At 34.2% G+C, this 14,435-nt stretch overlaps 1 protein-coding gene across 2 annotated transcripts in view; it reads right to left on the bottom strand.

Moving 5' to 3' along the window:
* The window catches only part of CDH8 (cadherin 8), a 150,526-nt gene that overhangs the window by 54,054 nt on the left and 82,037 nt on the right, over nucleotides 1-14,435 (bottom strand). For both annotated transcript variants that reach the window (XM_013941160.2, XM_013941159.2), the window contains 3 exons: nucleotides 13,656-13,823; nucleotides 9,254-9,441; nucleotides 6,242-6,495 (listed from right to left, as the gene is read on the bottom strand). In XM_013941160.2, the coding sequence (XP_013796614.1) occupies nucleotides 6,242-6,495; nucleotides 9,254-9,441; nucleotides 13,656-13,823 (610 nt within the window). The remainder of the gene's footprint in view (nucleotides 1-6,241; nucleotides 6,496-9,253; nucleotides 9,442-13,655; nucleotides 13,824-14,435) is intronic.

Raw genomic sequence — 14,435 nt, forward strand, 5'->3', positions numbered from 1 at the left:
CAGTTTCTCATTACACTTCTATTTTTTGCAAATAGGCTGCTAAATTCAGTGATACAAGAGCACAAACATATTTTGCTACAGTCACAAGGGCATGGTTATTTGAAAATCAGTTATTTCATTCTGTTTCATGCTTTATCATAAGACATTTCCAAAAAAAGTTCCGATTCTGAAGGTCCTTTATATGTCACAGTGACTCTATAAAAAGCAGAGTAAACATATCCTGATTAACTCAAACTCACTCCAGCATAACACCGTTTCAATAGATGCAGCATTAGGATCTGATTTCAAAGGTTAGTGTTATACTATTCATCTTTTTTCATTTCAGTGTCAGATATTTTGTTCATACTTAGAATAAGAGATATGTTGCAATTAGATTACTTGTGCAATACCTTCAGTAAGACACAATCCACTTTCAAAAATTAGTTCAAAGAGAATGCGTTTTAGGTAAGTTATGAAAATCTTACAATTTAAATGTTTAAAGACTGTATTTGTTGTTAAAGATCAAGGTTAGCATGGTCACATTGCTAAGATACTTAGCAACTAATGAACTTAAGAGTGAAAACACCTTTGATTTCCTAGATTTAAGTTTCCTTCTTTTAAACTCTGAGTGGAGCTAGTTTTACTCACCTAAAAATCAGTAGTTTGGTTAAAAAGAGTACCATAAAAATATGAAGTTAAATTTCAAACATTTATGCCTAAAGCTGGGCACATACTTCTATATTAGGACATTTAAGTAAACTGATTTTCTAGTGAGCTCAACATACTGAGTTCTCAGTGGTTTAACAGGAACTGTACTGCACTCAGCATTTCTGAAAATCAGGTCACTTGTATGGAAAAGTAAAGCTGTAGGTGCCTAACTTCAGGCAATCACATTTGAAAATGTATCTTAACCTTATTTTAATGTCTCCCTAGTTCCCATTAAAGTTTTAGAAGTAATTACTACTAGTGAAGTTAGTGGAAAAATATCTTACAGACTTTCATAGGTCTAACATTTCACTCAAGAAAATAAGACAAAGAGTGATCAAAATAACTTTTTTAAGATGCCATTACTTAAAACTCACCTATCTTTTAATGTATTAGTCTATACCTGTTTGAAGTTTATGTAAGTATACAGAAATGACTCTATCAAACCTCTGGTATCAAACTTTTATAAAACTCTTACAGTCCATAAACTAAATAAAATATGAAATGCTTATACAGTATTTAATGTTCAGTAGACCTGGGCTTGACATGAATTCCACTGAGATAAGAGAGAATTTTTCCCTAAGGATCAATCCCCCTACCAATCTCCTTCCATTCACAGTCTTCCTGCAATATATTTTCTGAAGTTATTAAAGCAGAAGTATAACATCTGGGAGTTTATTATATTGCATTTCATCTCATCCCAACAGTATCTATTCACAATGCAGAAACAGCATTCAAAATGAAACAGTTTTAACAAGTTATATGGGTTTACAAGAGTACAAAAAGGTAAAACTCTCTCCTGATTTATTTTGATAAATATTTGGTAAAAAGTAAAAAATAAAATCTGCAATGTCAGAAACTTGGGAAAACTGATAGCGTATTTGAAGTTTCCTTGTCATGATAACAGTATTCTAACTCTTTTTAATGGGAATGCATGGTCAGAACCATAAGCCATACAGAAAATGTACATTTCTCTAAAAATGAGAAAAGACTATCTTGGAAATATTATCTTTTGAAATTGCCATAAAATCAGCACAGGTTATTGGGAAGGTTTGGTTAGTTTATTGGTCTGCTATGGCAAAAACAGGAATAACCCCATGGTGTAACACAAGACATAAAATGATTCTTACTCACTCCTCTCACACTATTGACATTATGACTTAATTTGATCTATTCTTGATTTGCACCAACGTAAATAAGAGCAGAAACCCTTTTTTGCTTCACATGCTGAGATCTGAATCACTACACTGATACCCCATCAATGGCAAATCGCCATTGTTTATTAATACCAACCAGACAGGACACGTCACTTACTGACCGGGATAAACAGCTGCACTTGTAGGGAGGCAGAAAATATCGTATCTGAGTTTTTAAGGCCTGCTGAGAATTAAGTAAATGATCCACTGCTGCCAAAGATGAAATCTCCCCAGGTTTGAACGGAGGAAACCTGCCATAGTGAAGCTTACCTCCCCCACAGAGAAAGATACTGCCGGGCAGTGATTTTATTGGAGGGCAGAGACAGTATAGGAAGAAAGTTTATTACTCATGCTTTTTGCTATGCATTTGGATCAAGCTTTATCCAAGATAATTTACTGCAAATAAATAGCCAATGGTTATAAAATAACAACAGAAATATGAAGTACTACTGGAATTAATATTCTTTTATGATAATAGATAAAGATCTTACAAGCCTAATTACTAAAATCCAGAATGTGTCACCCTTACTGAACTAGAGTAGAGCTTTACAACTAGCTCAGCTGAATTCACTGGGTCCCTTTCTCAAAAGAAATACATGCGGCAAGATATGAGCTTGGAACACTGATGTACACCTCTAAAACAATCAGGATACAATTGGACAAACTACTGACCAGGTTTAAAATTCTTAGCAAAATCTGTAAATCTTTTCACCATCAGGGTTAAAAGTCAGCCAGTTCCTTAAGTAATATGCAACGCAGAATAGCAAATAAAGAGAAGAAAGAATTTTTGCTGCTTATCAAAAAACCGCTGCATTATGAAAGACATATATCTGTACTCACTTAAGAATTGATATGAAGAGATAGTTCACATTCATTGGAAAAAAAGGATAACAATGACATAATTCAGCTGAATTTCACATTATCACTTACCCATTCAAAGACACTAGTCCCTTTGTTCTTCCAAAATTATGGATAAACATCAACAATAAGAAAAGCACCATTCAACATATGCATCCTTTAGCTTCATCCATCTAAAATTGCCTAAGTTTTAAAGATCTTTGGCTGATATGGAAATTTCAGAACAAAAACCAGTGCCAAAACCCTGTATTTGACATGAGGTATTGCTTAATAGCCTTATTAAGGGATTTCCTTAAGATGGGAACATTCAGAGCCAGACTAGTAACCCATCTATCCACCTGCTTGTACATCTCTGATTGGTTTATGCATTTTAGATGAACGGATGGAAAGATCAGATGATGTGTTTCATCTCTTCCAAGCAGGTGTAAAAAAGAGATTACTGCTGTGTTGGATAGAAATGAGCTTTTTTTTTTTTTTTTTTGTAGAAAAGAGAATATAGGAGAAGAGTCTGTTCTTTCCGGGCTCTTTTCTATACTAGTTTCCCTAAACTCTTTTCTTCTTGTCTTGTGACTCAATTACCAGTGTAATTCCAGGTCCAGTCAGATCATATCATATTAGCTGTTAACAAAGTGGGGGAAGATCTGTGCACATCAAAATGAGACGGAAAACACACTGATCTGCTAAAACTCGAGGCATCTATATATTGTTTCATTTATTAGTTTACTGAGCCTGAGCGTATAAGGCTCTAACATGCAGCACATGCAGTACTGGTAGCAAGGTAAGGTGACTCATATTTTCATTTGTGTTGTTAGGGTTTTTGTAACCAATGTACACAAAAGCTCTGACAACCAAAATATTTAGAACAGATATCTACTGAAAAATATAATTTCCTTGAAATGCAATTATTTGTTCTTTCCTAAAATGTAGTTTAAAAAAAAATAAAGTAAAAAAAAATGGCCAGGCAGTATCAAAACACTCCATTATTTTTAGAACAGAATATTTTAATTTGCTTTTCAAGTTTTTTAACTTGTTTTTCCATATTTTTAAAAGTTCATTATAGATCATATACCCATAATTTACATCATATATGTGATATAATGACAGAATAAACATTTGAAAAGGCACAATCAAAATGAAACATTCTAATTAAACAAAAAAATATTTCAGAATTATTTTTGTCAGAGAACCTGCCACTTTCAAATTTTGTTCTGAACTGGAAAGAAAGTAACTGCATTTCTGCTCCCTGTTTATCTCTGATGAATATTCCTGCTAGTGTAATAGTAGAATTGATAACTTGAAAACTTGTTTTTACCTTGAAATATTTTTAGGCAAAAAATGCAAAAAAGGCATTTTGGAACTTTCCAGAGCTGTCCTACATAGAGCCAAATTAATGTGTGTAAACAAAAAAAAATCATCAAATTCCATAGAAAATGATGGTCTGTATTTTCCTCAATTCATTATCAAGCCAATACTTTGGAAAAATTCAAAGATAAGCCTTATAATGTACTGCATATAATATTTTTAAGGAAATAAATTATACTATTTAGTAAGACCTATTTGTTTTGATGTAATTAGTTTTGCCCCATCTTGTTTCATGTAGATCATTTTTTTCTTTATAACTTGCTAGAATACTAACATTCTAATTCAGTTTTCACATAAAATATTTTTGCTTCTAAAATTTTGAAAATGATACGTACAATGACGCAAAAATGGAGAAGAGGTAAAGATTTTACTCATCTCAATTTGGGAGCTTAGAGAGAATGAAGGGGCTCAATTTTAGGACATAGACAGGATGATAATTGGGCTAAATTATTGGAATAGGAGTTCAAGGCAGGACTAGAAAGAAAGTTCGAGGAACCAGAGGAAGACTGGCAAAAGAGCCAAGGTACGACTGAAGCGAAGCTGGGGCCAGATTGAGACAAGGAACAAAGGGGACACAGTCAAGAGGCAGAGGAGCAAAGGACACACAAAGTTAGGCAAGGAGAGAGCAGAACAGGGCAGATGCAAGGAACTCCAGTTAGATTGAAGAAAAAATGATTATTAGCCGGGGTAAATGGAAGAAAGCCATCTTGCTGTCACCAGGGCTGGTCTCACCATGTGTTTCAGAAGACCCTGTCTTTGGAGTGGCTGTGCAAGACCTCTTTCACAGATTCAGTGGACAGCAGCAATAAAATGAGGGGTGGAACCAGAGCTTAAATCGTGATAGGTCAAGCTGGGTGCATTCAGTGTCACCCTGTTTTTCTGTTTATTTAATAATTTTTTAACCTAGGGAACTATTCCATGCAGAATACTGCATTCATTTGCCATTTCTCCGATCAGGACACGATCATATTTGATCTTCCAGAAAGCTCCTCTGGTACGAAAATACAATGGGTGCCTGTTAGCATCGACTGGGTCGTGAGCAGTAGCATCAAGTCTATACTAATCAATTACTGACGTTCATATATGAATCTGTGATAGTTAATACTGAACTTAGCTAGATTCAAAAGGATGATTTAGAAATTATAGACTCCATGTACTCCATCTGCATATACAAGTTCTAATATTTCCAAACACTTTAGAAATTCTGAATTTCTAATTCTGAAGATCATAAAACACGATATGCATCACATAGCCCCACTATATAAAGGATTAAAGTCTGGCTCTGTCGTAAAATAATGTAAATAATAGTGATTAGAAAATGGGCTTAAGTGATAGATTACAAACGCTAGCATCATCCTTACCATGCTGAAGACTGCTTGAGGAACTTAAATACTAGACTAATATGACTGGTAATATACAATGGCGATTACTATGAAATGAATTCTCTCCAAATATACCTTTACTATAAGTTGGATTTTTTGGTGTTTGTTTTCATAATGCTTTTAGCTAGCAGTACTATACATAGCAAAATATGTTTTGGGAACAGTCGGATCATATCATATTAGCTGTTAACAAAGTGGGGGAAGATCTGTGCACATCAAAATGAGACAGAAAACACACTGATCTGCTAAAACTCGAATAACAGATTTGGTTCAATTCAAGCTAGATCAAAAGGGAAAATAGTGTAAATTGAAGATGCAAAAGCCATATGGGCATAATAATCTCTAATTTTCTAGCATAAAACCAAGGATGGGTTTAGCCAAAGGAATATAAAATATGGTTTTACACTCTTACAACTACATGGAAAAACTCAGCATTGTTAGTGTGGAAACTAGTGGATTATTTAAAATAAATGCAGAAATAAACATTGATGATCCAACCTTGTCAGGCTTCTTATGCCCTATTTCTTTTTTTTTTTGGCATAATTACTGTTTGATAAGATTACTGATGTGGCAAAGAGTAGTTCTGTGATTATGAAAATGATCTCAACTGATAAATCTATCATAAAGCAAAGAAATCCTATACAAGGATTTTTATAGAAGCAACGCAGAGTGATAATAAACTCATACATATAATGTATGGAAAATATGCTTAGTAATCTGCCAGCAGCTTTTTAAATGATAACTTTAAAGCAGCACTACCTTATAGGACTGGAAGACACATCAGGGTCATGAGCAGTCACCTGACCAATCACAGAGTTAATAGCAGCATTTTCATGCACTTCCAGTAGATAAGTAGGTGATGAAAAGACTGGTGGCTCATCAGCATCCTCTACTACAATTTTTACTGTTGCTGTATCCTTGAATGGTCCTCCACTGATGAAGCGAGGATCAATATGAACGTTGGCTGCTTCTACCTTCAGAGTATAGGATTTCTTGGTCTCAAAGTCCAGTGGCTGTTAAGAATGACAAAGATAAATGCCTTTTACTAATGGCCACAGAGCAAGAACAAATGAATATAATGCTGATGGATGAAAGTTATGTGCATTTAAGCACATTCAGTGAGTTTTAATGCAATCACTTCCCACTTCCAGAAGTTCAACCTGTAAATTTTCTAGGTATATATTGATACCTGTTTATTACCTAGCTTTAGAGAAACCAGAACTCTTTGTTTTGTTTTCTTGCTTTTCACAAGAAATTTACAAAAATATTCGCTCATGAATTATACCATTACAATTTCCTATCAGATAAATAGTACCAATTCATTGGTGATGACATGACCTGCATACTAATCATGCACTTAATCAGTTCTCTGTTAGCTGGAGATAAGAAAAAAATATATATATACTAGCTCCACAAGGAGTAAATATTTTATTATTTCCAGAACAGTGTGAGAAACGTAAAGAACTAGCAATTTTTATTTGTTGGACATAAGAGACATTATGTGGAAAAATTTAGAGCTAATCATATAAGAAAGTACTTCAATATTATTGCACTTCAGATAACTCTGCATTTCTGTTTATAGGGGTAAATGAGGTAGATATCTCTCAGGAATTTCTTACAACTGCAGCAATTCCTATTTCTGTATCTTTTTTTTTTTTTCAAAGAGAGAAACACGAATCCAATTACTTTTTTCCACCAATATACCTGCCATGTCACCATTGTTTTTACTATTTTACGGCTTCGTATTAAAACATAAAAGATGAAAACACAGTGGATTTAAAGGAATGAACTACAGAATAAAACCCAAATCCATGACACTTTCAAATATTAGAATTTTTCATTATAGGAGACTCAAGTTTGTGACTTGAAGCACATGAGTATATTCACAATATAATTCTCTTGTGTCTCACAATGATTCACATTTCAAAGATGCAAATTGCCAAGCTTTGGAAAGATATTAAGATTTGCATTACAATGTCCCAGGGATAAAAAGAAAAGACATAGAAACTGAATCTGCAATGCAAATATCAGCTAGAACACAAACAGGAATTACAAAACTCTTTCAAGAAGTCTGTCAAAGATTTCAATATGTATACTTTCAAATTGTGTTGATTTTTTCAGGTATAAATCAAGCTCTAATGGGATTTTCTCTTTCTTACAAATTCTAGTAAACATGAGAAAAACTTGCTTCTTTAGCAGCTCTTAAATTAGTAAGCTTTTGTAATTATGAATGGTGATTTATAAATCAGCATATTCACAATTTGCTAATCATACCTCCTATATCATTTTTTCAAGTGCTTTCCATATGCCTCACAAAAATGGCAGCACCCCAATAGAACCAGTCATGCTTAATCAGAATATCATATTGAAAATTTATTCTACATTGTCTAAAACCCAGGAATTTATGCTGGAGAAAATATATTGGTGAACTGTACCCTACATACATCATTTACTGTAGGAGAACCAAAACAATTATTGCTGTCAAAATGAATATATGAAACAACATGGTAGAGACTGAGTTATGAAATACAGGCAAGGGAACCGGGGCAAAAGGCTAATTGCTTTAGTTTACAGAGGAGGTCAAAGCATACAATAAATAAAAGTAAAGAACATCAGGGGCTTATATCATATTTTCCTCTTTAAGAAAACAAATCTATATACAGATAGATACATCATTTTATTTTACTTCTACAGTGTTGACCTACTCACTGAGAAACAGAAAATATAAACTTTTGACAGGTATTCTTGTCTGACCTCTTTAATCACAGGTATAAGTTGAATATGAACTACCTGTGCTCATTGGGTTCTTTTTTCACTAGAATGTCATGTTATCACATTTACAGCTGTTTATTTCTAAAGAATCTTTTAGACTGCTCTATACTACATACTTAAAACCCTCCATAACATACTGTTGTAAGTTATATTCATATCCCTTTCTGGAACACAGCATGAGAGTCTGTATTCTCCTTCCCCAGAAAATAATGCAAATTAAGTTTGTAATTAATGTTTCATTGACTTTACCATCCAAATTTTGTTCTAGAAGCTCCGTCTACCCCCCACTTTTCTGTATATACCTAGATGACCCTTCTGTTGCATACATGCAAATACCTCATCGTGCATATATCAAGACTGTACAAGCACCGAAAAGGCAACCATGTTGCAAGCTCCCTTAGGACCTGAATTTGCCGCTTCTACTCATTTGAAACAGTACGGATGTCCTTGATAAGGTTCACTGAAATCACTATTCCATTGAGCAAGGAGTGTTCAGCATGTGAAAAGGTGGAAAATTTAGTCTCTTGCACATCAGGTAATTTAAATAATAATCTATGAAAATGTTTTTTATCCCCCCCCAACAATATTTGACCAGCTATACAGCAAGTCAAATAACAGAGAAAAGGCATCTGATGAATAGTCAGCCCAGGTTTTATGAAAGTTTATACCACCAACAGAGCAAATTCCAATCCACTCTTTCCCCTTCTGAATCAAGGAGGCAAAACCTGTATGATCTGAGCATGTGAAGCAGTGGCTGGATCAGGAAGCGCAGACAAGAGCACCAATGCATTCCCAGCACAGAAAATACTTAGGGAGTCTCCTAAATGGCGATTTTGAGAGGCATGGCTAATACACCTCCAGTTCTATAAATTCACTGACTTGACGCCAACATCCACAGATAACAGAATCTTTTGAAATCCAGCGCGTACTCGCAGAGTACAGTCTGCTCGGCAGCTGTATGAACAATAAACAAACAATTTTTATAGAGATATCATTTACCTTTCTCACTCTAATAATGCCGTCCTGAGTTTGGACATCTGTAGTAATTTCAAATATATCCATTCCATCTCCTTCAATAATATCATAGGATGACTTAGCATTTTCTCCAATATCCAGGTCATTTGCTTTCACCCTTCCTATCGGTTCACCAAGAGCAACATCTTCCATTACTGAGAAGTGATACAGACCTTACAAATAAGAGGAAAAGACTAAACATTACATCCGATTCCAGTTTCTCTTGTGTTTTCTTCATTTGTTTGTGCTTCTCCAGAGCAAACTCTTCAGACATGCAACTGATACAAACCACATTTACACAAGCTATCCACTGAAAACAGCAAAATGTGCTCCATACATGGGAACACTCAGTATACTGCATGCGAATGTTCTTTTCCATTACGGTATTAACCTGTCTCCTGCTTGCAGGGATGCTCACTGCTGCCAAACATAAAATATTAAGCTACTTTCAACACAGAAAATATGCAATGTGTAATCCACTGCAAGACACTGTTGAACTTACCTTTTTATTTACAGACTTGCAGTCTATTTTTGATAAAATCCAGTTACGAAACTTTGGCTTTTACCTGCAGCAAACCACCAGAGACTAAAAACATGTCTTTTACAATTTCAGATCTTTACTGCTCTTTTAACTGTAATCCTTGCCTTTTAATTTGATCTGGACAGAATCTAATTGGTTTGGGATTTTGTTTTGTTTTTTAACTCCTCCCATCCCCCTTTTGTGGTAAGAAACTAATCAAGAAACATCTGAGGAAACTCCTGCAATTTATATCTTAAAGGAAGCAATAACTTTTCATAGTAATCATTACTGTATTTACTGTTTTGTTGTCTAACCATACAACAAACCGTCCACTAGAAAGCAGTATTCAAATCCTCAACATTTTTATTTTTTGTAATACTTGCTTCATAACTTATGACCTAAAATGTATCAAAAATCTATTTAGAAATTGCAGTATATTATTTTAGGTAAGCAGTTTATTAAGGAAAAGAAAAAAAAACATTTTTCTATTATACTCTCAGTCCTTAGCAATACTCTGAAAAACAGAAGACACATATATGCTGTACATTAGAAATCCTTTATGGAGTGCCTATTTTTATTACCTCTTGGTAATTTACACATATTGAAGCTATGGATAATAGTTGAGCTACGCAACTGCAGTACTATTTATTAGTTAAAAGAATTAAAAAAGAATTAAAGCTTAGCAGATGAGACTGTTATAAAATGATATAAATATTCTTTGATAAAGGTTCTGGACTTGTTTCCTTTCTTCACGGTTCTTCTAAGACAATATGTGATTTTTACTGTAATAGTATTTTTCTAAATATTTTTCTAAAGACAAAATGTTCTGAAGTTGCTGCTGTAACTATTTGCAGGCTGATTTCAGTGGCCATGGTTAAAAGTATGAAGTAAGGAAAGTATGTGTAATTTGCAAATACATACATTAGATACACATATAGTCTGCCCCAAAATGAAATAACTTCTTTGAAAGATGTTTTTCCTCTTCACTATACAGCCAAGATTCTGTACAGAAGTTATTCTCTTTTGATTGTATTAATTTCTATGTTTCTAGATTTAATTTATAAAGTGACATTTCCATGGAACACAAAATGTAACAGCAGTTTTACTTATAATTTACTTTTTTTTTCCTTTAATGTTTCCAGGCTAAATTATTAGAGATAATTTGGAGATCATCAAGATTCCTCAAGGATACTCATAATGGCTCACAAACAATGAGCAGCCAAAGCAATCAAATGCCTCAGGAGACTAAATTATGGGTTCATAATTTATACTGCTGTCCACACTTTGTGGTTTGACTCTCCCGACACAGTTGATTGCATTTTTAGATTGGTATTTTTCTCTTAGATTTATTAAGACAGTTTACAAAATACTGTAAAAAATGTTTTTATTATGATGCAGCTGACTTTTAAAAAAATTGCTCTTGAGAATTATGAATTGGCTTGTCAACATGTCATAGTTCAGAGCTGATCAAAAATCTACATTAAGCATCTTTGAAAAACCTAAGTTTTCACAGTCACACACAGTTCTTTTCAATATAATCCTATCGTAAACTGTTGGTTTAAAAACTTCAATGACTTATAAAATACCTCTAAAATGATTTCAGAGAGATCACAGAAGTAGTGAAAGTTCATCTTTCTCATTTCTAAAACCCAGGAGGCTAACACTCTTTGAAATCTAACCATAAATATACATTTCTGTCCTGCCTGGAAACAATAAACCGATAAAACACACTGCTTTCTGAGTTCATTACAATTTATTGTGAAAGCAGCATGTATTACATCTTATGAATTTCTATTTCTTCTGGTTAGGCTCTATTGTAAGTTTGATCCTTTCTTATTTTCCTTTTCAGACAAATGCAAACTGTGCTTTAACAGTGTAAAAAATGTTAAAGACTCGGGCAACTATTGTATAAGTTTAGAATCATGATTAATCTGTAATGTTATGCAGCATGCTATGAACACTTGTTTTAAAATGCAGAATTCGTAATAATACCCAGTTACAATATTTACTATGGCACAGTCTCATTAAATGCAATAGAGAAAATATAAATATATATTACATGCAATTTTTTTCTAATGAAGTTGCATAATAGTGTTATAGCGGGATGGTTATGACAAGATGCTAGCTTGAATGCTGTGCTGGAGTGCACTGGATATAACAAGGTTATATACAAAGTTGCCTCGAAGACAGCAACTCACTCTTTGTTGAAGGAAAATTAGTCTAATTAGTCTAATTAATTTTCCACATAGCAAATATATTTCAGGGATTTGTGATGCAGTCTTACTCATGCTATCCAGTCAACATGTCACTGTATCCCATCTAGGGGAGAACAGATACGAGTAATCTGCACAGTAAAAATACATTTTCATCTTCATATGTATTCACTCCTCGGGCTTCCTGCTGAGACCTCCAGCAAATATACCAATTAGTACCAGTTGCGTTGCTGATTTTCTGATCTGCTTACCTGTCTCCTAGGGCCCGGACAGACACCATCAGCTTGTTTCCTACTGGCAAGCAAAGGTTTTTTGACAAAGGAATTGCTGATACAAGTATAAAAGCCAGGTAAGCTGGCAAAAGTAGATCTGCAGTCAGAGATTTAGAGCTAGTGTACATTGCATGTATAAAAGAAATGTCTCTCTGCATTATGGTGATATGGTTCAGCCAGGAGTCTCATCTATAGATGTTCACATTGTTAAGGGAATTGTCATCGTACATTGAGAAACATTACTGCACAAGTGCAAGTAATGCAGTGTGATATGAAGTCAAGAAGTTATGCATTTCATCATATTTTATAATGAAAGAAAATCTTTTATTGTGCATAGAGTGCTTATCTGTTAAAAACCTTACTAAGATGAGCTAATAAGATGCATTTTTTTGCAAATAAGCTCTTACCTCTGCTTATTTACTTTATAATTCTTCTCTATGTGTATTTATATGTGTTTTTTCCAGACTACTGGGGAATATTTACCACATGCTGGGTAGTAGTACAAAACCATTTCACTCTTTGTGTCTTCAAAATAGGGCAAAAGTAGACCTTAAGTGATGCATATGTGAAAAAGAACTAATTTTACCCTAGGTGCAAAAGTAAAACTTGTTAAAAACCATGCTTATCAAAGAGTAATGATGATACAAAGTCTAGATGCGAACACTCTCCAACCCCAAAATAGATTTTTATTATTTTACAACTTCAATTTTTCAGAACAAGCTGGATAAAAAGATAAGTTTCTAATAGTGCATTAAAATGCACCTGTTCCAAATAAAATTGATCCAGTCATTATGTTCTTCCTTCATCCCTCTCCTTTTTGTCTTTATCTTTGAAATAGACTACAAAGCTTGTAGAGAAGCTCAGCAGGATACCAAATCATTTTAACCTAGCCCAGCAAGATATCCATTGGAACCACTGTAGTAAATATGGATTTTGAATTAAAGGTCAACAATTAACTAGACTCTGACTTATTTTCTTTATTTTCTTCACTCATACCTAATTATTCAAACCTTTATTTCTTCTATCAATTACATACGTCTTTGAGCAGTGGTGTCACTTGTCTGCATCTGAGAAGGAAGCGCATACAAAAGCAACTAAAACTAACACTTAGAAACAATGGAAGTGAAAGCAAAATCACCCAAACAAATGAAAAAATCCTCAAGCCCTGCAGTGTGGACGTAAGTGGGATCACAGGGAAGACAGACGTGTGTACACTGATGTGGACATAACAGCCTCTTTCCCAAAGCTCTTAATCAGGCAGAGGACTATTAATCTTTCTCTAGCAGCAGCTATGTATTTTTAAATTACATCACAAACCTAGGCAGTAAGATGATAAAAAAAGAGCTATAACACTTTCTTAGATAGGAGAAAATGCCACTTACTCTGTGCAAACTTAGGAGGATTGTCATTAACATCAGTGAGAGTAATCGTCACTGTCGTAGTTCCAGAGAGTCCACCCATATGTCCTCCCATGTCCTTTGCTTGGATGACCACAAAGTATTCTTCTTTGGCTTCTCTGTCCATGTTGGGAAGAGCTGTTTTAATTATAGCTACAATTAGGGGGGGAGAGAAGGAGGTGGAAAGAAAGGGATGGTCAGGTACAGATCCAAACTCGGTTTTGCAGGTATTTTTATTCTTACAGATACAGGTAAATATTGGTATAAAAACTGAACTGCTAAATGTCTGGTTGAGTTGCCTCTTAGAACCAAGGATAAAGAAGAATTTGAAATTTTCAGAAAAGTGTATTAGAGGTCTCAGAGGCCTACTTTGATTTAATTAGAAGTGCAATGACATTGCAGTCAAAAACGAAAATTAATCAAACCTGTGACACATTTTTACAACTTTTTTCTTGATAAAACACTTTGGTTTCTGTCCTATCCCTCACAGAAATCAATTGTTTTCCCACAGAATTAAAAATGGAAGATGGCCTCATCGTAGACACAATCTGCAAACACTGTTAACTGTATCTGTCATACTAATTTTTTCAAATATTTTAAAACCAAAATCATTATTTCATCTGATCTTGTATATAATGCAGGCTACAGATGTTCCCGAAAGTCCTAAATCAAGTGCCTAAACTTCTACTTGAGAATGACAGCTTGTCTTTCAGAACCTAGTCATCAATAATGCAAACAATTCCTACAGTCACTTCATTGCTCCTA

The sequence above is a fragment of the Apteryx mantelli genome, chromosome 10, assembly GCF_036417845.1.
Source record: "Apteryx mantelli isolate bAptMan1 chromosome 10, bAptMan1.hap1, whole genome shotgun sequence".
NCBI classification, from domain to species: Eukaryota; Metazoa; Chordata; class Aves; order Apterygiformes; family Apterygidae; genus Apteryx; species Apteryx mantelli.